This window comes from Nicotiana tomentosiformis, chromosome 9 (assembly GCF_000390325.3).
Source record: "Nicotiana tomentosiformis chromosome 9, ASM39032v3, whole genome shotgun sequence".
In the NCBI taxonomy this organism is placed as follows: Eukaryota; Viridiplantae; Streptophyta; class Magnoliopsida; order Solanales; family Solanaceae; genus Nicotiana; species Nicotiana tomentosiformis.
Genome location: NC_090820.1, coordinates 87,389,330 through 87,415,901, shown reverse-complemented (window position 1 = coordinate 87,415,901; position 26,572 = coordinate 87,389,330). Strand labels below are relative to the sequence as shown.

At 37.4% G+C, this 26,572-nt stretch overlaps 1 protein-coding gene and 1 long non-coding RNA gene across 3 annotated transcripts; one reads left to right on the top strand and one right to left on the bottom strand.

Moving 5' to 3' along the window:
* Positions 1 to 10,228: 10,228 nt before the first annotated feature.
* Positions 10,229 to 12,368, bottom strand: LOC104107019 (uncharacterized). Its single transcript, XR_011411000.1, has 2 exons — positions 11,236 to 12,368; positions 10,229 to 11,154 (listed from the first exon to the last, which is right to left on the bottom strand). It is a non-coding gene; the product is annotated as an uncharacterized lncRNA (long non-coding RNA).
* Positions 12,369 to 18,764: 6,396 nt separating this feature from the next.
* LOC104107017 (uncharacterized) lies at positions 18,765 to 24,021 on the top strand. 2 transcript variants are annotated; one of them, XM_009615696.4, is made up of 11 exons: positions 18,765 to 19,053; positions 19,151 to 19,240; positions 20,067 to 20,148; positions 20,426 to 20,643; positions 21,086 to 21,203; positions 21,532 to 21,609; positions 21,714 to 21,837; positions 21,937 to 22,409; positions 22,572 to 22,846; positions 23,273 to 23,359; positions 23,576 to 24,021. In XM_009615696.4, exons 3-11 carry the CDS (start codon positions 20,128 to 20,130, stop codon positions 23,685 to 23,687), a joined length of 1,506 nt encoding a protein of 501 aa, XP_009613991.1. In that variant the 5' UTR covers positions 18,765 to 19,053; positions 19,151 to 19,240; positions 20,067 to 20,127; the 3' UTR covers positions 23,688 to 24,021. The 2 variants fall into 2 exon arrangements, with proteins under 2 accessions (XP_009613991.1, XP_018629942.1); XM_018774426.3 differs by lacking the exons at positions 18,765 to 19,053; positions 19,151 to 19,240; positions 20,067 to 20,148 and having other exon boundaries at positions 20,420 to 20,643.
* Positions 24,022 to 26,572: the final 2,551 nt, after the last annotated feature.

The window sequence follows — 26,572 nt, the reverse complement described above, 5'->3', positions numbered from 1 at the left end:
ATGGAATCCTCTCTTTAATTTGATTGGCAAAAAGAAAAAAGACAAAATGTACTCTCCCTTTAACTCTAGTAAGACTACCGACACCAAAACTTATAGTCTAGCAGTATTAAAAGCCTTTCGCGCATAAGTGTGAGCTCGATTCTTGTTACTCCTTTTTCCTTTTGCGATATCTCAGTTTAAAAAAATGATTTATAAAAGTTGTTTATATATGACTTATAGGTCAGAGGTTCGAGCGTGGAAGTCGTCACTAATGCTTACATTAAGGTAACTTGTCTACATCACACCATATGCGACTCTTTCCCGAACCCTACATAAACGAGAATATTTTTGTGCACCGGATAGCCTTTTTCTTAGTTTATAAATAAATAAAAAATTCCGCCGACGAACGACAACAGGATTGACAACTAAAGCCGGGACCAAGACAGTATATGTTGGATTCAATCCCGTATCAAAATCTGAATTCAACAGCAACTTGACAATTCTTCTTCAAGCTTGAGCTGTTGAGCTGGTCCACAACTGATCTACACTAGTATTGCAAGCACAAACGAATTTAAAATTAAGAATCAATAAGTTAATAATGTATGTAATCTTAGTATACAATAAAATTAAGAATCAATTAAATTCTCTTCTTTTAAAAAATAATACTACTACTACACAAACAGGCTAAAAATAATTTTAATTACCTATATTAAATGTTGAATCCCCTAATTATATTCTTATAATTTTAGAGATCTCCTTTGGTTGGATTTCCAAATATGCTACTGAGATATGGATTTATAGTTTAGCAATAAGTCTAATTAAACTTTCTATAAATCTGCCTTTAATGACCATGGTGGCTAGTAACGTTGAATATTCAATGCAGACACATGCATGTTGCCGCAGCTGAAACAACCAAGGCGACAATGATGTTTTTCTGCCTACTTCAGAAAAAAAGCTTAGGGATAAGTCTGACCAGTACTATTCCTACTTCTGTCTTATCCATTTCTAAGTTTTGAACTCAATATGGGCTTACAGCTTTCAAAACGATGATAAGCAGCTGTATTGCTCAATTTTTCAGCTGTCTTGCATTACTAACACTTTGGTTGTATTTGAGAGAATCTTCTCGCCGCAAGGGCGGATGTAGCTTATCTTTGAACAGGTTCCACCTTTTACTTCTCCCTCCGCCTATTGAAATTAAAGTCATATATTCTTTTACTTCAAACCAGCTTGACATGACAGTTAACAAATCGAGGTCCTTACTCGTAGGGTGGATTTTTTGGCAAAAACGTTGTACGAGTCTCTTAGCTTGCGTTGGGACACAAATTTGGTTGAAATTTTAGAAAAAAAATAATTTTTAAGTTGTGTTTGTATACGGAAAAAATCGATTAGTACTTGATACGAACTGATTTAAATAGTAATACATTGGATCGGAGAAGTGTTTTTATAGTATCAGGTTGAGGTTCGAAATCAGGTCACCAAGCTTCGAGCCCGAAGGACCGATCAATGTCGAGCTCGATGTTATTATCAAGTTCGAATCCAAGTCAAACTATGATAAAAGTAAAATTATTGAACTTACGACTCAGAGACCGACCAACACTGACCCCGGATCAATATAGGGATCCGAGTCAGAATCGAGCTCGAGTCAAGATCGAGAGCTCGAGCCAAGACCGAAAACTCGAGTCGATATCGAGCTCATAGACAATAGTCGTTGCAATCCCACTAGAGGAGAGAATCGTGACAGGAATTATGAAAAAGCTGATTTATCATGGGTCTCCCACTATATATTTTTAATTATATCTAAAAGTAGGATCCTCCACTATAAAGAGGATGATTACATTTTTATAAAGGGCAGTTCTTTGCTTACATTGTAATTCAAGTACCGTATTCTCTTATATTCAAGAGTTATTCTTTTAAACTTCATAAATTGATTCATCTTGCTTAGTCATAAAAACCATCTTCTTTCCAACTTTGTTTATTTTGCATTCTTTGCAATACATATTTGATATTTCTATTTATCCTCACGATTTGTATTAAGCTATATCACATATCCTTAGAACTACGTACAAATTCAACTCTATCCATTTTTCGGGTAAACAGTTTGGCGCCCACCGTGGGGCTAAGGATAACAGTGGTTATTTGATACGAATCTGCAAAAACACACTGTTTTGTGCTTAGTATCTTGGATTTCGGATTAGCAACGACCAACTATCAATCAAATGGCCTTACCTATCAACAACGAAGTTGGTCTTCAAGATGAGAACAACAACTTGACGCCCGGAACCGAAAGACCACTTGTCAACACCGTTGGAGCTCGAATCGAAGTGCCGATAGACATCAATTTGCATGTGGCCATTGAGGCGAACCTACATTCTGAACCTGAAAATAGCATTCATGGTGGCACTCGGTCTGCAGCTCGAGATACCCATAACGTCGAGGTAAACGGCGTCAGCTTGCGTATGATTTTCAAAATGTTGCAAGCTCAACAGGCAGCAATAGCTTAGTTGCAGAGTCAAACCCAGATACCGAGTAGACCAGAGCCCAGTCAACCCCGAGAAATCGCCCATACAATGGAACCAGCTATAGTGAAATCAAATGAGCAGGAGTCGGGGACTAATCCCGAAATTGCTAAGATGTTCGAAGAACTGACCAAACGAATAAAATCGAGAGAAAGGAGGATCGAAGCAAACGACAAAAAGGTGAAAACATACAACTTCAGGGTTGATCAGATCCCGGGGGCACCACCAATATTGAAGGGCTTAGATTTCAAAAAATTCATACAAAAGCATTTTCCCCCAAGCATGGCTCCTAAACCTATCCCAAAGAAGTTCCTCATGCCCAAGATTCCTAAATATAATGGAACTACTGACCCCAACGAACATGTCACCTCATACACATGTGCCGTCAAAGGGAACGATCTAGAGGATGATGAGATCGAATCTGTATTATTGAAGAAATTCGGTGAAGCCCCGTCAAAGGGAGAAATGATATGGTATCATAATTTTCCATCTAATTCTATCGATTCTTTTGCTATGCTTGCGGATTCCTTTGTAAAAGCACACGCCGGGGCCATAAAAGTCGAGACCAGGAAGTCGGACCTATTTAAGGTAAGAAAAAAGGATAACGAGATGCTAAGGGAGTTCGTGTCTCATTTTTAAATAGAACGAATGGATCTACCCCCAGTCACAGACGATTGGGCTGTTCAGGCTTTCACTCAAGGTTTGAACGAACGAAGTTCGATGGCTTCACGGCGGTTGAAGCATAACCTGATCGAGTACCCAGCTATCACTTGGGCCGATGTGCACAATCGGTACCAATCAAAAATTAGAGTCGAAGATGATCAGTTGAGGTCTGAACCCGCTGCTCGAAGGGACATCAATCGAGAACAAGGTCCGATCAGGGATCGATACCTACCGTATAACAGAAACCACATAATCAATGAATCGAGACGTAAACCCGGACAAAGCAACAAAAAAAGTGATCGAGTTCAAGGGTTTCGGGGGTTGATGAACATAAGTGGGTTCGACATGCCTACCGGATCTAAGGAAGCATCTCGGCTATCGGAGTATAACTTCAGCATTGATGCATCCACCATCGTGTCAGCTATCGGACGCATCAAAGACTCTAAATGGCCTCGACCCATGCAGACCAATCCTGCCTAGAGGAATCCCAATCAAATGTGTGAATATCATGGCACTCATGGCCACATAACGAAAGATTGCAGGCAACTAAGAGAGGAGGTAGCCCGGTTATTCAATAAAGGGCACCTTCGAGAATTTTTAAGCGACAGGGCGAAGAACCATTTTAAAAACAGGGATTTTGGCAAGCAAAACGAACAAGAAGAACCACATCACATCATCCTCATAATCATCGGCGGCGTCGATACCCCTCAAGGGCCGGTGCTTAAACGCATTAAGACATCGATTATAAGAGAAAAGCGATCTCGAACTCAGGATTACGCATCTATAAGAACTTTGTCCTTCAATGATGATGATGCAGAAGGAGTCATACAACCTCATAACGATGCACCAGTAATATCCGTACTTATGAATAAAACTAAAGTTAAGCGTGTGTTAATCGATCCAGGTAGCTCGGCCAATATCATTAGATCGAAGATTGTAGAATAGCTCAGTCTACAAGACCAGGTCGTACCCGCAACCTTGGTTCTAAATGGATTCAATATGGCATGTGAAACCACCAAAGGCGAGATAATTCTGCCAATAAATGTGGTCGGGACCATCCAGGAAATGAAGTTTCACGTAATCGAAGGCGACATGAGGTACAACGCCCTTTTTAGAAGGACATGGATCCACAACATGAGAGCTGTACTTTCGACCCTACACCAGGTTCTTAAATTCCCAACATAGGGGGGAGTCAAAATAGTGAACAGAGAACAACCGGCCGCGAGATAAATGTTTGCCATTGAAGAAGCAATTCCGATATACTCACCCTCGTCAACAAAGGGATCAAACTCAAAGGGGGAACAAGATGCCAAATAGCAATTACAGACGTCAGCTTCAGAAAATCAGAAGATCGAGGTAGATATGATCAAAGGATCCCTCGATTCTTCGTGGTTCCCGATGATTCTGACGCTACCCAATAAACGATTGAAGAATTGGAGCAAGTCATACTAATCGACCATTTGCCCGAACGAAAGGTATATCTGGGAACGGGATTAACCCCCGAACTCAGGAAAAGGCTTATTTAATTTCTTATCGATAACATAGACTGTTTTGCTTGGTCCCATTTAGATATAACAGGGATCCCACCGAATATAATGACGCATCGGCTAAGCCTAGACCCTAAGTTCAAACCGGTGAAGCAAAAGAGAAGACCCCAGTCCGAGGTAAAAGACGCATTTATAAAGGACGAAGTAACTAAACTTCTCAAAATAGGGTCCATTCGGGAGGTAAAATATCCCCAATGGCTAGCCAATGCAGTTGTAGTCCCTAAAAAAGGGAACAAACTTAGAATATGTGTAGATTATAAGGATTTAAATAAGGCATGCCCCAAAGATTCTTTTCCACTGCCTAACATCGATTGCATGATCGATGCCACGACCGGCCATGAGGTCTTTACTTTTCTCGATGCCTATTCCGGGTGTAATCAAATCCAAATGAACCCGGAATACCAGGAAAAGACTTCATTTGTCACCAAGTATGGAACATATTGTTATAATGTGATGCCCTTCGGGCTAAAAAATGCAGGAGCTACTTATAAACGCCTAGTAAATAAAATATTTGAGGAACAAATAGGTAAATCAATGGAAGTTTATATTGATGACATGCTAGTTAAGCCCCTGCGCGCAGAGGACCATTTGACTCATTTACAGGAAACATTCAAGATTTTTAAGGAAATACAACATGAAGCTCAACCCCGAAAAATGTGCTTTCGGGGTCGGTTCAGGCAAGTTCCTCGGCTTTATGGTATCAAATCGGGGGATCGAGATTAACCCCGATAAAATCAAGGCCATCGAAGGCATCGCCATCGTGGACAGTGTAAAAGGCATGCAGAGGCTAACGGGACGGATTGCTGCCTTAGGCCGATTCATTTCTAGGTCGTCAGATCGGAGTCATAAATTTTTCTCTCTACTCAAAAAGAAGAACGATTTCGCTTGGACCCTGGAATGCCAACAGGCGTTAGAGGAGTTAAAGCAATATCTATCGAGCCCACCACTGCTTCATACTCCAAAACAAGATGAAAAAATTTGCTTGTACTTGGCAGTATCAGTAATCGCGGTAGGTGGTGTCCTAGTTCGAGAAGAGCAAGTTACGCAATTTCCCATTTATTATGTAAGTCGAACCTTAGGAGAAGCAGAGACTAGATATCCACACTTAGAAAAATTAACACTTGCACTGATAAACGCCTCTAGAAAGTTAAGACCGTACTTTCAATGTCACCCCATATGTGTATTAACTACTTACCCACTCCGTAATATTTTGCATAAGCCCGAACTATCAGGCCGATTGGCCAAATAGGCCGTCAAACTCAGTGGGTACGATATCGAATATCAACCCCGTACGGCCATCAAGTCTCATATTTTAGCGAACTTCGTGGCCGATTTCACGCCGACCCTCATACCCGAAGTTGAAAAAGAACTCTTATTGAAATCGGGTACGTCATCGAGGATATGGACCCTTTTTACGGATGGGGCTTCAAACGTAAAGGAGTCCGGGCTAGGCATCGTTTTAAAGCCACCCACGGGTAACACTATTAGGTAATCTATCAAAACTACTAGGTTGACTAACAACGAGGCCGAATATGAGGCCATGATTGCAAGTCTCGAGCTAGCTAAAAGCTTGGGAGCAGAAGTCATTGAAGCCAAGTGTGACTCTTTGCTGGTGGTAAATCAAGTAAACAAAACCTTCGAAGTTCGAGAAGATAGGATGCAAAGGTATTTGGACAAACTGCAGGTCACTTTGCACCATTTCAAAGAATAAACTTTACAGCATGTTCCACGAGAACAAAACAGTGAGGCCGATGCACTTGCAAATTTGGGATCATCGGTCGAGGAAGGCGAGATAAGTTCGGGGACTGTCGTTCAACTCTCGAGATGCGTGATCGAAGAAGGTCATGCCGAGATAAATTCTACAAGCTTAACCTGGGATTGGAGGAATAAGTATATTGAATACTTAAAGAATGGAAAGCTCCCATCGGACCTTAAAAATTCAGGGCCCTACGAACCAAAGCTGCTCGATTCACATTAACTGCAGATGGAACGTTATACCGAAGGAAATTCGATGGACCATTGGCAGTATGTTTAGGTCCAGGAGACACCGACTACGTCCTACGTGAGGTGCACGAGGGCACTTGTAGAAATCACTCTGGTGCCGACTCATTAGTCCGAAAAATAATCAGGGCAAGGTTTTATTGGATCGATATGGACAAAGATGCAAAGGAGTTTGTTCGAAAATGTGACAAATGTCAAAGGTTTGAACCAATAATCCATCAGCCCGGAGAGCAACTTCACTCAGTCCTATCCCCATGGCCATTCATGAAATGGGGAATGGATATCATCGGCCCTCTGCCATCGTCCCCAGGTAAAGCTAAGTTCATTTTATTTATGAATGAATGGGTTGAAGCACGGGCGTTCGTGAAAGTAAGAGAGAAAGAGGTTATAGACTTTATCTGGGATCATATCGTATGTCGATTCGGGATACCCGCCGAAATCGTGTGTGACAATGGGAAACAGTTTGTCGGCAGGAAAGTGATGAAATTCCTCGAAGACCACAAAATAAAAAGAATATTATCAACACCGTATCACCCCAGTGGGAACGGACAAGCCAAATCAACAAACAAAACTATCATTCAAAACCTAAAGAAGAGGATGAACGGCGCTAAGGGAAAATGGAGAGAAATCCTACCCGAAGTTCTTTGGGCATATCGAACAACATCAAAATCTAGTACGGGGGCAACCCCATTATCCTTAGTATATAGCGCTGAATCCTTGATTCCAGTCGAAGTCGGGGAACCTAGTGCCAGGTTTCGATATACAACAGAAGAGTCAAATAACGAGGCTATGAACACTGGACCCGAATTATCGGATGAAAAACGAGAAGCTGCTCTCGTCCAATTGGCCGCCCAAAAGTAGCAAATCGAAAGATACTACAATCGAAGAACCAAGCTTCGCCATTTTAAACTCAGGGACTTAGTGCTAAGGAAAGTCACCCTCAATACCCAAAATCCAAACAAAGGAAAACTAGGACCGAACTGGGAAGAACCATATCAGGTTCTCGAAAACGTTGGAAAAGGATCATACAAGCTCGGTATTATAAACAACAAACAACTATCAAGCAATTGGAATGTGTCGCACCTAAAACAATACTACTGCTAAGGTACGACCCTCACATATTCGTTTATATTTCGAAACTAACCCATGCAGGAGTCCGATCAAGAGCTAGGATGGATCTTTCAATACAAAGCCCTAGGTCTGAAAGCACGCGTTGCACTCTTTTTCCTTTAAATCGGTTTTTTCCCAAATGGGTTTTTCGGCAAGGTTTTTAATGAGGCAACAATTGATCGTGCTAACTTAGAGCAATCCAACAGTATCCAAGGCCTCTTTACAATCAACCTCGAATACTGGCGGGGTATTACCCGAAAATATTTCAAGTGTTCGTACAAGAAAGTTACTTTATAATAACAGGGTTCCGATAGGAAAAATTGTAAGAGCCAAATGGTCAAAACGAACCATGCTCGTCTAGGTTGCTCGATCTGTGGTACAAAACATAATCACATGTATAACGACATGAAAAGAAACTTCTTTGCCCATATCTCGTGTCTTACAACCCATCCTCTATTTCATGATCTACTACGCAAATAGGTTCAAGGACCGACCATTACCTCACAAATTGGGGACTGCCACTCGACTATTAAGCCTACATGCTACATTACTTCGAGTTCGAGCAAGGCACTTACTCGAATACTAAAGCCTTCGGGCTACTCTTATCTTGAGTTCACTCACTCAATCATTAAGCCTACAGGCTATATTATTTCGAGTTCGAGCAAGGCACTCACTCGAATACTAAGCCTACGGGCTACTCTTATCTTGAGTTCGAGAAATCACTCAATCAATCATTAAGCCTACGGGCTACATTACTTCGAGTTCGAGCAAGGCACTCACTCGAATACTAAGCCTACAGGCTACTCTTATCTTGAGTTCGAGAAATCACTCACTCAAGCATTAAGCCTACGGGATACATTACTTCGAGTTCGAAATCACTCACTCGAATACTAAAGCTTTCGGGCTACTTTTCTCTTGAGTTCAGTCACTCAATCATTAAGCCTACGGGCTACATTACTTCGAGTTCGAGCAAGACACTCACTCGAATACTAAGCCTACGGGCTACTCTTATATTTAGTTCGAAAAATCACTCACTCAATCATTAAGCCTTCGGGCTACATTACTTCGAGTTCGAGCAAGGCAATCACTAGAATACTAAGCCTACGGGCTACTCTTATCTTGAGTTCGAGAAATCACTCAATCAATCATTAAGCCTACGGGCTACATTACTTCGAGTTCGAAATCACTCACTCGACTACTAAGCCTACGGGCTACATTACTTCGAGTTCGAAATCACTCACTCGATTATTAAGCCTACGGGCTACTCTTATCTTGAGTTCGAGAAATCACTCACTCAATCATTAAGCCTACGGGCTACATTACTTCGAGTTCGAGCAAGGCACTCACTCGAATACTAAGCCTATGGGCTACTCTTATCTTGAGTTCGAGAAATCGCTCACTCAATCATTTAGCCTACGGGCTACATTACTTCGAGTTCGAAATCACTCACTCGAATACTAAAGCCTTTGGGCTACTCTTATCTTGAGTTCGAGAAATCACTCACTCAATCATTAAGCCTATGGGATACATTACTTCGAGTTCGAACTCACTCACTCGACTACTAAGCCTCCGGGCTACATTACTTCGAGTTCGAAATCACTCACTCGAATACTAAGCCTACGGGCTACTTTTATCTTGAGTTCGAGAAATCACTCACTCAATCATTAAGTCTACGGGCTACATTACTTCGAGTTCGAAATCACTCACTCGACTACTAAGCCTACGGGCTACATTACGTCGAGTTTGAAATCACTCACACGAATACTAAGCCTATGGGCTACTCTTATCTTGAGTTTGAGAAATTACTCACTTAATCATTAAGCCTACAGGCTACAATACTTCGAGTTTGAAATCACTCACTCGACTATTGAGCCTACGGGCTACATTACTTCGAGTTTGAAATTACTCACTCGACTATTGAGCCTACGGGCTACATTACTTCGAGTTTGAAATCACTCACTCGACTATTGAGCCTACGGGCTACATTACTTCGAGTTCGAAAATTACTCACTCGACTATTAAGCCTACGGGCCACATTACTTTGAGTTCGAAATCATTCACTCCACTAGTAAGCCTACGGGCTACATTACTTCGAGTTTGAAATCACTCACTCGAATACTAAGCCTACAGGCTATATTACTTCGAGTTCGAAATCACTCACTCGACTATTGAGCCTACGGGCTACATTACTTCGAGTTCGAAATCACTCACTCGACTATTAAGCATACGGGCTACAAGTTCAAAATCACTAAGCCTTCGGGCTACATTACTTCGAGTTCGAAAACGCTCACTCAGATATAAAAGCTACAAAGTCCGAATTCGATCAAATTGCCTAAAGCCTTATGAAAACATTCATAAGGCATGAGTAAAATGAAATATTCACAAAACAAAAAATAAAACAGAGGCAAGACGGGAAAAGAAAAGATATTTATATATATCTACAAGATTATTTATATGATTGCTTGCAACATCCGAAATAGAAATTAAGGGACTAAGTTTCTTGGTTATCCTCGGGGCGGTCTCTTCTCTATCGGGCTCCTCCCCGCTCTCGGACCCTCTCTTGCTCCCATCATCATCATCATCGTCATCATCGGAAACCAAGGCTTCAGCATCGGCTTCGAGCTCTTTAGCCCTTTTTATCTCTTCAGTGAGGTCGAAACCTCGAGCATGGATCTCCTCGAGGGTCTCCCTCCGAGATCGGCACTTAGTAAGCTCAGCAACCCAATGCGCTCGAGTGTTGGCGATCTTGACTGCCTCTCTTATTTGTACCTGAGCAGCTTCAGCATCAGCCCGGTAAACGACCACGAATGCATCCGCATCGGCCTTTGCCTTTTCGGCATCGGATTCGGCCTTAGCGAGTTCAGAGGCCAACCGAGCCTCGAGCTCCTCTATTCTTCTTACTTGAACCGAGCTTTTCTCCTTCATATTTTGAAGCTGGTTTTCAGCCGATGAGAATTGAGATCGAGCAGCCTCTTTCTCTGCAGCAAAGCGGTCCATATTTTCTTTCCACTTCAAGGACTCTGCTTTTATCACATCAACCTTCTCACGGAGTTTTCCGATCATCTCAATTTTCTACTGCAGCTGTGAGACCGAAAAATTAGCCATCGTTTCGGTATCGAACCCATAGGCTTTTAAAAGTATCATTACCTGCTCAAACAGATCGGTCTGATCTTGATGAACCTTAGCCAACTCAGCTCGGAGGTTTTTGATTCCCTCTCCCCTTTGCCCTAAAAGGAGTTTAAGGAGTTTCTCTCCTCCGTGACCCGTTGAAGATCGGTCGCGAACCGATGCAGCTCAGCTCGAGACCAAGAACATGCTTCTCGATGAACCGCCACGGCCTGCGAAGAAGGAAGAAAAGAAGTTAGAAAAGAACAGCAAAATATGAAAAATAATATCAACAAAGAAAATTAAGAGCTTACCCGATTCAGAGCTAGCTGCACTTCACAAAGAAGGCCCGACACATTTCTAGGGCCAGCAGCGTCCTCGACCCCGGTAAACAGATCACGGAAAGGGTCCTCCCCTTTATAAGACCGGCTCATCTCGAGGGCCTCCAAAGCTTGGGCTTCCCGAATAACCCCTTTGGAAAAGACAGGGAGAGTGGGCGAATCTCCGATTACTATTGCCCCAGGCGACTCGCTTGGGGCGTTCTCTTCAGTTCGGAGAGCTTCAGGACCGGCCCCTTCTGATGTACCCACCGTTTGTTGACTTCGGTAGGAAGCATCCTCGATCTCTAATGACTCGGGGACTTTGCCTGAACCTTCCTCCGATATCTCTTCGGTTCGAGGCAGAGCCTTATGAGTCACCATCGATTCAGCTGTCTTTGGGGCATCAGTGCTTTTTTTTCATTTGAGTCGCCGGCGCGGACCCGTCGTCCTCTTCTTTTTCTTTTTCGTCATCATCCCTTAGACGCAGAATTGATTCCAAGGAATGGTATTCTTATTCAGCTTATGAGCCGTCCTCTTCTTCGATTTTGGATCTTCGGGAACGAATGCATTTTTCCTCTTATTTTCCTTCATTCAAAACTTCAGAGTTAAAATTAATAACTTTACCTCGCACTGTTGAAGTTCTCCTCTTTGTTAATGAACTCATAGAATTCAAGCACAATTTCTTTAACATAACCCCCTGGATTTTTCACAAAAGATTCCCACCGGAGAGATATGATGTTCTTCAAAATTTCACATGCCTTTTCTCCATCAGTCGGCAAGAAATCCATTCCACATTCTTCCATTATAGTTCGACTGGTTCCAGAGAATATCTCGAGTGCCGATCAAGGTGTTGTTTCTTAGAAACCTTGGAAGAACTACATCCTGAAAGGGTTCTCTTTAAGGAGGTCATTTTCTTTCTTGAGGGTTTGAGAAGGAGAAACAGAAGACTGAAAGGAAATCTATGACAAAGAGTAAGAAAATAGAAAAAGGGAAAAGAAAATCACTACTGGTTGATGGCCATGGCTGAGGAATTTTGGTGCAGATGGGTGGAGGGCGGTGGCTTTGTGGTGGTAGTAGGTGAGAGCAACATGTAAAAGGTTGAATTTGCCTTAGATGTGGGGTGTGGTGCTTTTGTTTATTTGTGAAACTTAATTAATGCAGATTTTTTTCCCTTTTTATTTTTTATTTTTTAAACAAAACTATTCCATAACATGTTATCTTTCTTGTCATCAATCACAACGTGGCTTTCAAAACCATTTTTTAAGTTGTAACATGTTATGGCTGAGGCTTGATTAGTTAAAATATCTTTTTTTTAATATATATATATATATATATATATATATATATATATATATATAAAATTAGCTTTGGAATAGAGGCCGAAGCCTCTTCCTCGACGCACGAGGGCCTCAAAATCGCATTTTTGTTCACACCTACATATGGAAAAAATTATTAAAAGTATATGGAAAGCATCTCGTTCGAAATACGAGAAAAGGGCTTACCATGATTCTTGGCCTCCCATCGGCCCTTTGACAAGTCACGCCATGAGCGTTCTGCGTATGTGGAGGTCGAAGCCAGATCCCGTACCCAATTCTTGATATCGGGAACTGCGCCGGGCATCGAGGGAACCGCTGCATCACAAAAAGGGGGATATCGGTGAGAAAAGAAATGAAAAGGCAAAATAGTAGGAGATAATAGCAGAATTACACTTACGCTTCATGTTCCACTCCTCGAAAAAAGGCATCTTTTCAGTCAGAATTAGGTCCGAAGTCCTTACTCAAACGAACCTGCCTATCCAGCCTCGATCCATGTCCTCGTCTATGCTCGAGAACAGAGCCTTGGTAGCTCGACGCTAAAGTTTTATTAACCCTCCTCAAAAAAGGCGAGGACGGTACAATCGGATGAGATGATCGAGGGTGAAAGTCATCCCCTCGATTTTGTTCACGAAGTATCGGATCAAAATAACGATCCGCCAAAAAGAAGGATGAATCTGGCCTAGAGTTATTATGTATTTAAGACAAAAATCTATGATAACAGGATCGAGGGGACCTAACATGAAAGGGTAAGTGTACACACTTAAAAACTCTTTCACGTGACTAGTAATATCCTCTTCGGGAGACGGTACTACCAATTCTTTTTTTATCTGCTCGATATACCCCCCCGGTTATCGAACAAATATATCTCGATACGGGTTCACATCGGTCGGGAACAGACGAACTTTTATCGAGTTTGAAATCGGAGGTAAGAACACACGCCGCCAGAACGTACTCCTCAGGCCGTGGATCTACCGGTGTTTTGTCGGCGGCAGATTGGAAAGAAGAAGCTTTTTCTTTTTGGGGGACTGTTTTTGATGTCTTCACCATCTTTGGATTTAAAGAAGGTGATAAAGATTATGTGATTTTTAAGAAGAATTTTGCAGAAAAGAATCACAGATCTACGAATGAACTCAGAAGAGACGAAAATGAACTTTTAAAATTTGGAAGATTGAATACGTAAAAATGATAAATGGTGAAAGGAAAGGCTAGTTATAGATTGAAGAAATGGGGTTCAATATCAGCGGTGGCCGACCATCTTCTGACATGCATTAAATGCCTTGGGAAGCTAAACCGACGGACAACTATCACGTACGTCATAGTCGGGCTCGATGCAAATATCGACTTATATCTGATCGAGCCATTGTGAAATCATGTCGTTTCTTGCTACATCCTTCCCGAGAAACGAGGGGACTATCTGTATACGGTAAAAACCGGTTAGTACTTCGTACGAACTGGTTTAAATAGTAATATATTGGATCGGAGAAGCGTCTTCATAGTATCTGGTTGAGGTCCGAAATCAGGTCACCAAGATTCGAGCCCAAAGGACCAATCAATGTCGAGCTCGATGTTATTATCAAGCTCGAATCCAAGTCAAACTATGATACAAAGTAAAATTATCGAACTTACGACTCAGAGACCGACCAACACTGACCCCGAAGTAATATAGGGATCCGAGTCAGAATCGAGCTCGAGTCAAGACCGAAAACTCGAGTCGATATCGATCTCATAGACCAGAGTCGTTGCAATCCTACTAGAGAAGAGAATCCTGGGAGGAATTATGGAAAAGCTGATTTATCATGGGTCTCCCACTATGTATTTTTTATTATATCTAAAAGTAGGATCCTCCACTATAAAGAGGATGACTACATTTCTGTAAAGGGTAGTTCTTTGCTTATATTGTAATTCAAGCACCATATTCTCCTATATTCAAGAGTTATTCTTTTAAGCTTCATAAATTGATTCATCTTGCTTAGTCATAAAAATTATTTTCTTTCCAATTTTGTTTATTTTGCATTCTTTGCAATACATATTTGATATTTCTATCTATTCTCACGATTTGTATTAAGCTGTATCACATATCCTTAGAACTACGTACAAATTCAACTCTATCCGTTTTTCGGGTAAGTAATGTTGAAAAATAATTTTTGAAAGTTTAAGTTGTGTCTCGACATGCATTTTACTTGAAAATAAAATTAAGGTTTTGTGAGTGGAAGACAAATTTTCTAAAAACTGGCCCAAATTAATTTTTGGAACTTGAATTTTCTTCAGTTTTTTTTGAATAAATAATATTTTTAATTTTTTTTTTGAAATAAAGTAAAAAAAATCTATGTCCAAATGGGAGTTTAATGTTTTTGGCAATAATTACTTACCCAAAAAAAAAATGTTTTTGGCAATGTAAACTTCGATGGATAATTTGAGCTCTAAGCAGCACAAATATCCTAGAAACCCATGAGCTTCTTGATATTTTCTATGATATTTCTGGGAAATGCTTGCCAAATTAAAGATTGTCATTGTACAGACCCAAGCTGCTCAATCACAAAAAAGCAAAAAGAAAACGTGATGGATGAATGCACTTTATTGCGCAATTTCCAGATGAAAGGGGCAACATAAAAAATCTACGTCGTCTGTGGCTTTGTAGAAATAAATATCAATCAAGAATACTTACTATATATAGTTCAAAAATGATAAAAAGAAATTTTGAGATTTTTTTGTATGGCGACAAGTCGCAATCTCACGATATATTTCTACATGGGGATTAATTTAGTAAAATTAATAGACTAAACTATATGAATTGGTGGTTCTCTTGTTATTTTTATCGGATTTTCTTGTTATTTAGCTATACGCGGATCATTTGCCAAGATAATTAAACGTGGCATCTTAAGAATATACTACTGTATATTTTTTTTAACCTCTTTTTCTGTTTTTGTTTCTGACAGACCGTTTGTTATACTTTTATAACAGACCTAAAGACAAAGGAATACAACTGAATAATAGTGATGATTGATGAAGAGATCCTTTAAAAAATCATGAATTTATGGTTAAGAATGTAACTTTTTGACTATTCAATTGGGCTGAATACATAGGCTACTCCTTAAAATTTGTCAATCTTTTCACTTCGATATCTAAACTAGAGGTAGCACCTATTGAATACTTGAAGTCAAGATAAATGAGCCTTTTATTTATATTTTGCTAATTACTAAAACTTACTGTATTTTTTGGCAAAATATATACATTCCTGCAAACGAGACTCCTTCCCGCTATTCGTTATATTTTAAAATCCGTGATTAGCGCGTAACAATAATATTTGTTTTTAAAAAAAAAGTACGCACAAAGCACATACATATGAAGTCAAAAAATAATTAAATTCAATAACTAATTAAGTCATTTAAGCAACTTTAGTAGATATTTAAGCAACTGATTGAGTTGTTTAAATAACTTCAGTAGTTGTTTAAATGAATGATTGATTTGTTTAAATAACTAAATGAGTTTCTTAAATAACTGATTGAGTTGTTTAAGCAACTTCACTAGTTGTTTAAGCAAATGGATGGGTAGATGAGCGATGTTGGTAGGGTGGGTAATTGTAGGCGTGTGTATAGGTTATTACCAATTAAATGCCCTATTATTAAAGGATACTCAATTTTTATTAATTTGTAAATAATTGATAAATTTATATACCACATATAAATAAGTGATAACTTCTCTAGTAAAAATAAATAAATTTATAATATAGCATAACTAATTATGTCAATTCGAATGGGCCTTCAAATAGTGGAGTAGATTGGGCTTTTCGAGCAAAAATCCTATATATGGGCTTGCTTTCCCTTAGCCCCTTGGTCTTTCTATACCAAATCAGCGTAAAAATAGCATGGGCTAGAAAGTTTTTGGACTGGTCATTCAAAAATAGCCAGCGTTTGTAAACTCATTGAAAAATAGCCACTATTTTGCTGCAACACGGAAAATTCGAGCATAGTATACTAGAGATCGGTGCACCTGTGTATGAACTTCCAGCATATTACGCTGGACCGGTATAATATACTGGAAGTCCAGTATATTATGCTGGAACTCCAGTATATTACGCTGGAGTTCCAGTATACTTATGCTGGAACTCCAGTATAATATGTTGGAATTCCAGTATATTATGTTGGAGTATTTTCCGGATTTTGAACAGTGATTTCATTCAAATTTATCTTTACATGAAAAGTGACTAAATTTCGATTACCTTTTGAAAGTATGGCTATTTTTGAATGACCACTTGTAAATCTGGCTATTTTTTAGTTTCTCCTCAAATCAGACAGCTTTGTGATGGACGGGACATGAATACTAGTATGGATGATTTCTTTCTGTCTCTTTTCTTTTTAGATTATCTTAGTTCCTTGTTGATATACGGTGTGTCATCCTTTTCGATAGTATTGACATTATTTTTATATTTTCTATTTATAAATCTTTGTTATTATATGGCCATTTGCTTTCTTGTCATGTTACATTTTTGTTACTATTGTCTGTTTATTGCTCCCTTTTTCGTTCCTGAACCGAAGATCTACCGAAAATTACCTCTCTACCCTTATAAGGGAGGGTTAAGGTCTGCGTACCACTATTCTCCCCATACCCCATTGCGTACCACTATACTCCTCATACCCCATTTATAGAATTTCACTAGGTTTGTTATTATTCTTTTCTTTTAGATTAGGAATGAATTTTGCCGTCAAGCTCTTTTATCGATTGAGGGTGCTTCTTATCATATTGTGGTGCTATCCTATTGCCCCATCTTCTTATGCAGTTACAAGCTCGATCGACTTCCAGATGTAGCTCTAAAATCTAAAGTGATTTTAGATTCCAGCTGAGTATGTTTTGAATAACGTAGGAAGAAACAAAGTTGTCATACAAAATATAGTATAACAGAAGGATATATGGTCCATAGTTCATATTACATGCTATTTTTTGTTTTATCCAAAATCAGGTGTACTGGAATATTCCCAAGTTATTGAATTAATGCAGTGGATTGATTGTTGAAGAAGATGGTCGATGTTGCCAATTTTGCAAGGGTTAGTTACGTACAAACAAAGGTTAGAATAATAGCTTTTATAATTTTTGAGCTTCCGAAATACTATATACAGAGTAATTTTGTTTTTCCAGAATAAATACTACTATTATTTTAAATTTTGAATCTTTTCCAAAAACTTTAAAAATAAGTTGGCGCTTGGCAATATTTATGTTGAAGTTAAAAAGAAAAAAAAAATTGTATGTAAGTCAAGTTTTTTTCGTACTCCGTACCAGTGACGGATGTAGCATATACTCTGCGGGTTCAACTGAACCCATAACTTTCGACGCGGAGTAAAAATTTATATGTAAAAAATCATTAAAATTACAAAAATAGTAGAGATGAACCCATAACTTTAAAAATATAATAGGTTCAATGCTAAAATTTTTAAAAGTTGAACCCATAGAGTTTAAATCCTGGATCCGTTTCTGCTCCGTACACGACTTGATTTAAAAAAAAAAGTGTAATTTAGAAGAAATTTGTGAGTGAAGATTATCATTGTACTTTATTACACCTTCAAATTAATATTTCATATTTCACATGGAGTTCAAATGCTAAAGTTCAATATCTACAGATGCTAATAGAAAAATTTCATGCACTAGATATTTTTACTAAAACTATATTAATTTATTATAATTAAATAATAAATTAAAGTGTGCAAATATATTAATTACTTATAGTTTAGTAATAGCCGGTATTGAATTTTTTTTCTTCATAATAACCAATATTGAGTTGAATAAGTCCTTTTTTATTCTTATGACTATATTGTTTTTCACTTTAAGCATTAGTATTCAAAACTTACTTGTTCGATTAGTCTGAAATTAGGCATACCGAGAGGGATAAATCGATCTTTCTCAAAAAGTTATTAATTTTCCAAACATGAGCATGAGATTAACCATAGATAAAGTATTCCCTCCATTTCATTTTACGTAATGTTATTTGACTGTGTACGAAATTTTAGAAAAAGAAAGAGAAATAATCTAAAATAAGCTATTAATATTTGTATGGTTATAAATTATCATATTTACAGTAAAATAAAAAATTTAAATATAGTAAATTATTTCTAAATGTAGAATATACCTCACATAAACTGAGATGCAAAAATTACTAAAATAGGGCTTAGAAATATATCGGTGGCTAAAAATCGTAGTGAGGAGCCTATAATTGTTACACAAACTAATTGCGATCCATGCATTCGAAAGTAGTCCAACAATGGGCTCGAGGGTCGAAATTGAGCCCGCTTTCGGGTATTTACATCCACCACCTGCGCACGATAGCCTGGCTCCTCAATCCCTCTATTGTTCAGTTTCTGGCTCATTCCTCGTTTGCCCTACAAGAGCTTTATCTTCCTTTTCTTCCCCCAAACACAATCCCCAATTCGCCGTCAAAATCGGATCTCCACTCTCTCTTTTATCAAATTTCTCAACTCTCCTTTTCGGATGCGGTAAATCGATACAGGTAATTGTTTATTAATTTTTCGATTTTTTTTCGATTTTTCCGTTTCCTAATTCAATTAGGAGTACTAATTTTTCGTTCTTTTCCTCGATTTTTTCAGATCCGGAACGGATTCGCTTTGCTCTATATAAATCAACGCTCCTTTTCGCATTTGCGTTCAAATTTCACTCGATTCGCTACATCATTACAGGTATTCTTTTATATTGCGATTTTCTCTTTTTTTTTTCTTTCTAAAAAATTCCGTTTTTGAGTAATTTTTTCTTTTATGATCTATGGATTGAGTTTGAAATCAATTTCTGACAGCTAGGGTTTCTTTAGGCGATTCGATTTATTTTATTATTATTATTTTTTAGAATTTTTAATGTTTCAATGATGAATAAGAACCGATTCGTTTTACTCTCCTTTTTTGATTTGCATTCGAATCTCAGTTGATTAGCTCTTTTTTGATTGATTTGATTTTGCTTGGGTTTGTTTTTCCTATCGGTTCGATTGGTTTCAATTTTTTCTAAAACATTTTATTTACTATGATGAATTCTCGATTAGATTGGTTCTTCTTTTTTCTGATTTTTCTTTAAAAATCTGATATTTGGGAGTCGTTTGTGCAACTTTTGGGTAAAGTTTTTGAAAAAAGTGTTTTTGAAAACAAAAAATTGGTGCAAAAAGAATAATTTTTGGATAGTTGCAGTTGAATATTTTGTGATGGAAGGTAAAAGTTTGCTTGAAAAACACAGTCAAATCTTTTCTTAAAAAACGGTAAGCTTAGAACTCTAGAAAAAACTCAAACAAGAACGATTTTGGACCAACCTTTTGCTAGATGTCAGAAAATCAAATACCACCTTCATTTATTTGGTTTTGTTGTCTCCTAATTGGTTCGAGGTGATGTCCACTGGTTATTGTTCCTCATGGAACAAGTTTTTATATTTGGTGAATTTTTTCTTGTTGTGTGGCAAAGTTTCAGAGATTTCTTTCTTTTGCATATTTGGTGGTCATAGCTTTAATTCTCTCTTTTATATCAGGAATTCTACTTTTTCGTCTTCACTGAGGTATCCAGAATCTGGTCAACTGATCCAAGCAGCTATGCGGGGATATGAAGGAGATGTGAGCTTATTTGACATTGTTCACTTCCCATTTTTAGTCTGCTGCTTTTATATCACCTTGTAGTAATACATGTGAGACTTAGAGAATGGAAAGTTCCTATTGTCAGGAAAACCTTAATTCTCCTTAAAAGATAAATTATTTAATATTTGAATAAGATAGATCTAAATAGAATAGAATGGATAAAGAGGATTCATGTAGCAGTTTCTTGGAGTAATGTGGAATTGGAGCATAGTTGATTTATATATGTTCGTTTGACCATTTAGTTATGTTCATGCAGGAATATGATGAGTATTTGGATGAATACGAGGATGAAGGTGAAGAGGAAGAGGCTGGTGAGGAGGAATATGAGGAGGAAGAGCCTCAACAGCCTTCACAGGAGTTGTTAGAATACCTTGAGCTGAGGCAACGGTTAAAAGAAGATATCAGGAAGCAGAGAAAGAAAGAACTAGGCGGTGGTTCTCGCGAAATTAAAAGGAATGCTTCATCCAGGGATAAGTGAGTGCCACTAATATGTTGATATGATGCTACATGTGTTGCTCTGAGATTGAAGTTATCAATTTCACGAAATTTATTTGGTGGTTACTTAACTTGGTCCGAGCTTCTATAACCAGATGTTTGTAGCAATGTGCTCGATCTCATGCATAGATATCTATTTTACATGGCTACTGCAGTTATGTGGAAAATATTTCGTGCATATTTTTTTCCTTGGAATGATGGTTGTGCTCTCTCCTGTAGAGTTCTAATTAGTGCATCTGTAAAGGGATTTGAGAATTAGGCTTGCCTCATTGTTAGAGGCATACGATGTAGTTGGAGAAAGAAAAGTGTGTGTTCCTCTTTGTGCTGATCGAATGATATCATCATTTTAGCAAAGTTTATATTGCAGTTTTGATTTTGAGGCTTTTGGTTTTAGTCTAACCCACTTTATCTGCCACTGCAGTTTTGGTTCCTTCTTTGGACCTTCACAGCCTGTTATCTCCCAAAGAGTAATCCAAGAAAGCAAGTCGCTACTGGAGAATCCAAATCTGGCAGCGAAAGTCATGAAGTCTAGCCATCCTGTACGTATCGAATTTCACGTGCATATCAATTTGCTTGTACCTCAATTTTGTTTTAGCAATTCTATATTTATTGATGGTTTGTGCATCATTGAAAGCCTTAGTCTTAGGCATCATATTAAAGTCATCAGCGTTATCATCCACATCCACACTATCAGAATGATGTACCCATCATAGCAGTTTCCTGAAAGGTGTTCTCAGTGAGACATGCTATGCCTGGTTAATTGAAGTCATATTAATTGGGGAAAACATATATCGTTTTAGCACATGTATCCTCCTTTCTGGTTTTGGCCTACATTACATCTGATACTGACCGTTCCCTTTCCTGCAGAGCAATAAGAGCTCTGCTTCAAAACCTGCAGTCTCAAAAACTTCCACCAGCAACCATGCACCAAAAGTCACAAATGGGGTAAGACTTCAATTGGTGCAATTTCTCGAACTTATTTCTTAATTTTACTTCTGATGTAATCTCTGTATTTTACTGAGGCTTTTCGTGTTATTGCTTTTCTGTAGTTAAAAAGAAAGATTGATATGGTAAAAAATACAAGGGACTATTCATTTCTATTATCTGATGATGCTGAACTTCCTGGTCCATCCAAAGGTCCTTTAACACAGAAAGTCTCTGCCCCTAATTATGGTGCGCTCTTGGTCACTATTTAATCATGCTTCTGTTTAATTTATCACAACGTGTTATATTTATTGAGAAACTTATTCAGGTTTTTTGATGATATTGAAGATGCACGGTTGGTTCAACGTCCAAGTGGCAAGCAGTCTTCAAGTTATACTGGGAGAAAGCCTCTAGATGATCGTGAAGTGAAAAGAGGCAGCCAAATGCATCCTAAAGCTGCGATTCAGAAATCGGTGTCTATTAATAGACCGACTCAACCATCATTAGACTCTAGGAAACAGTTCAGTAGCAGTAATGGAAGTGGGCCTGGACGGCCTTTGGGGCCCAAAGTTGTTCCCACCAAGGTTACAGGGAATCCAAATGATAAGAAATTTTTGGCACCAGGCGCCAAAAGTAATGTAGTTGCTTTACATAGGCCAACCCCTTCGAAGATGCAACCTTCTGTACCAAGGCAATCTTCGGTACAGAATAGGGTTCCTTTGGAATCTGGAAAGTCAAAAGTGATGCCTAAACAAGGTGTGCCCGTCTCCAGACCTCAGGGAGTGATTCAGAAACAACCAGTCTCCTCGTCTAGACCTCAGGTAATAGCTAATGCTTTTTTTCTTTTCTAAAGGTCCTGTTTGGTTATGAACAAAATATCTTTTGGCTCTTTTTCTTTTGGTTGGGTAGGGTGAGGTCTTGTTTGATCCCTCCAACTTTTTGACCTATGAGAATTTACTGATTGAAATTTGTGATCTTAACAGATAAAGCCACCACCTCCTAGAAATATAGCTCGGCCCTTGGAAGATAGGCGCCCAGCGCTTCAGCAAAAAGAAGAGAAACGTCCAGCACTTCAGCAGAGAGATGACAGGCGACCAGCACTTCAGCGACAAGAACAGAGGCGCCCAGCTCTTCAGCAAAGAGATGACAGGCGTCCAGCACCTCGAAAAGATGATAGGCGCCCAGCAAGAAAACCAATGAGACATGATGAAGAAGATGATGGAGCCGAAGCCATTAGTTTGATTAGGAAGATGTTTGGGTATTTTTCTTTTGTTTCTTCCTTCCTTACAAGTTTATGTCTATTGTTGCTTTCTTTTGTTTGCAAGTTTAGTTGGCATTGCATAATTAGAACATATAGTCCTAGAACATGTAAGACTGCTAATTGCTTTAAGTTGAGGTTTAATGGAATTGAAGAAGTTAATAGCCACTTTACAAATTTGCTATTTGAGTAGAAATAACTTCCTACTGATGTGGATCTGTCATCGAAATGAAAGATTTTCTGTTCCTTTGATTTGACAGTATTTGATGATTTCATCTATATTTATACATCGTTTAAAAACTTGTTTGATGGTTCCTCACTTGAAATGGTTAAAATTAGGCGAACAGGGTGCTTTTAGCTTTCGTTGTTGCTTTTGTTAATTTCTCCTTATTTTCCCGGCTTAAGTAGGTGTTGTCTGTTTTGCAGGTATAATCCTAACAGGTATCGCGATGAAGATGATGATAGTGATATGGAGGCTAATTTTGATGAGATATTAAAGGAAGAAAGGCGGAGGTTGGTTACAGTGTTGTTAGACCAGACTTCATTTTCACTCATTTTCTGGTTGTCTGCATTTTTTGAATTGATATTTAAAGATTTTACTAATGTTCACTTTTCTGGATGTTTCTTGTTTGCCTAAATAATGTTTACTTTAGTGGTCACTGCAGAAGTTTTAAACAGCAAGAGATGAGTGAAACAATCCTGACTTGCTTTTCTTTTCATTTTTAACAGTGCGAAAATAGCAAGGAAAGAAGATGAAGAAGAACTTCGGAAGATAGAAGAAGAAGAAAGGAGGGAGAGATTGAGAAAACAGGCAAAGAAGCGCAAGTTGAACCATCAATGACAGTAGAAATTGTTTTTAAAAGGATTATAACTTTTTTGCTGTTTAGCGCAGGATGGTGAGCTGGGGGGTGGATATTGTACAGTCTCCGCTTAATTTTTGAATTGATGTTGTATTTATTGTTTTATTTCTGGGGTTTATTGTCCGCCCAGTTAGTTATTAAAAAAATCTCATACTTTCGGCAATTGTACTTATCCCGAGCTAAATTTGGTCCCCAACCGTTGATCCCTAAAAGTAGATTGAAGTCATTAGAGGTTTTATCAGTTGTGCTGGTGTTGCAATAGCAAACTTCTCTAGTGTTGAAGAAAGTTAATAAAACTTTTTAGTGAGTTGTCTACATCGGAAATTATTTTTCTTACTTGCTAAAGTTTTCTGCTTTTGATGCTATTTCTCTTAGATTTTTTTTATTTAAACATCAGCAATTGACTTAATTAGATCATCTCCAACGTCATTTATTTTTACACCAAATGTTATTTTGGTGTAAGATTTGGTGTTCCAATCCAACACCATTTCTTACATCATTTTGGTGTGTGAATAGTGTTATACTAAATTTGATGTCACTATTCATCAACATTATTACTATTCATCAATATTTTATTATTATCTTTTATTATATAACACTTTTAATTCAACATAATATAAATTTTGTAATTAAATACTTTTTACGTAATATTTTTATAATATTAATTTTGGTGCATAGTTTTTATAAATTAATTTTCGTATATTTTATTTTTATATAAAATTGTAAGTTGATTTTATTATAAGTTATACTTGTATAAAAATATATAATCATCAAAAAATTGAAAAGTACAAATCTGAAATATAATATGTTAATAAATAACACAATGTTCATTAAATAACATAACAATAGATTAAAATTAAAAATACATTAAATAATTTATATTATTTAAAAATTTATGATATAAAATAATTTTATATTTAATGGTTAAGAAAAAAATATGAATTATATGTAAAAAAGAAAAAAGAAAGGATATGTTTTGTGAAATAAAAAAATAAATTTAAATAAAAGAAAATAATATAATATAGAAGAGAGAAGAATATAAAAGAAATATTCTTTTTTGGTGTAAAAAATAATGTAATGGGTTGGAGTTAATTTGCACCATTTTGATGCAAAAATATTGTGCAAGGGTGGAAGATGAGGGAAAAAAGTGGTTTTGGTTCGTGAGGGTAATGCTTTATTTCAGTTTTGTCCCCATGATATCTCAATGCATCAATTAAAGCAAGTATTAACTGGAATAAAGCTGTAACTCAGAGATAAAAAGGAATTTCATCAAACTCATTATGATGCAAAAGCGCACTCAGATGGTAATGCCAAAATTTGATTTTCCTGTAGTAGGGATGGGTTGACGACAACCACTCTTACATAGATAGCTCTTTGTATTATTATTGAGTTAGGTTTAAGTTGTTCAGGTAAAAACTATACTTCTATTGCTTTCAGTTTGGTTTGTATTCAAAGTACTAAGGTTTACTACAATTTAGGCCGTTCCTTTGTGCAGTGACACGGACATGAAAAGTATATGAACTCTGGAAAAAACTAGTTCAACAAAGAACGGTTGAGTGTGATACAAACTTCCAACCGATTTTCTTCAAGTTTCCCGTGTATTATTCAACGGGCTTCTGTTTATTAGGGAGCATTAATTTGCTTGGAATACGTGCAAGTTACATCGAGCATTTTAAGCAAAGCGGGTGTAAAGTGTAAATGCAGTCACTACATGATAAATTTAGTTTTTTTAAATTTTAATTTTGTATGTTAATGGGGAGAGCCGCATGCATGGTCCCCCCTCCTCCACCCTAGGAATTCAAAAGAAACAACGAATGAGAATTGGATGGTAATTTAATAGTATTATACGTCGCAATCTACAAGGGCAATATTAATTAGATGTGCACCATTCTCCGCGTCAAGTTCTTTTGAAGAGAATAAAAGAATGACAAATGGCTAAATATACCCCGGTACTTTTGAAAATGGTCTAAGAATACCTCTCGTTATACTATTGGGTTATATATACCCCTCCCGTCATACTTTGAAACAAATATACCCTTATTTTAGATGGAGTGCCACGTGGCAGCACCGGATGAAAACGACCCATTTCTTTTTTTTAAAATTTAGTTTTTTTAAACCATATATTTTGTAAAAACTGGAATTGTTTTTATTAAAAACTGAAAAAAAGAACTTTGCAAAATATATATTTTAAAGTTTTTTCAATTTTTTTAAATTATATTTTTTTATAAAAACTGAAAAAAAGACTCTTCCAAAGTAGTGGACTACATATGCATTAGTTTTAAAAAATAAAAATATTTTGCAAAATCTTTTTTTCTTTCAGTTTTTACAAAAATAATACTTGAAAAAACTGAAAAAACTGAAAATATATATTTTGCAATTTTTGTTTTCCAGTTTTTACAAAATATATATTTTTTCGTTTTTACTTTAGCATTTTTAAAAAAAATATTTTTTTGTAAAAATTGAAAAAAAGCAAAATATATATTTTTCAGTTTTTTCAGTTTTTTAAAGTATTTATTTTGTAAAAACTAAAAATAAAAAAGATTTTGCAAAATATTTTCATTTTTTTAAACTAATGCATATGTAGTCCACTGCTTTAGGAGAGTTTTTTTTCCAGTTTTTACAAAAAAATATTGTTTTTTTCAGTTTTTACAAAAATAATACTTTAAAAAAACTGAAAAAACTTAAAAATAAATTTTGCAAATTCCTTTTTATTTTATTTTATTTTTTCCCAGTTTTTACAAAAAAAAATATTCTAATTTTTATATATATGCTTTAAAAAACTGAAAAAATTGAATTTTAAAACGGGTCGGGTGGTGGGTTTTTAAAAACGGATCAGGTAAAAAAAAAGAAATAGGTCGTTTTCATC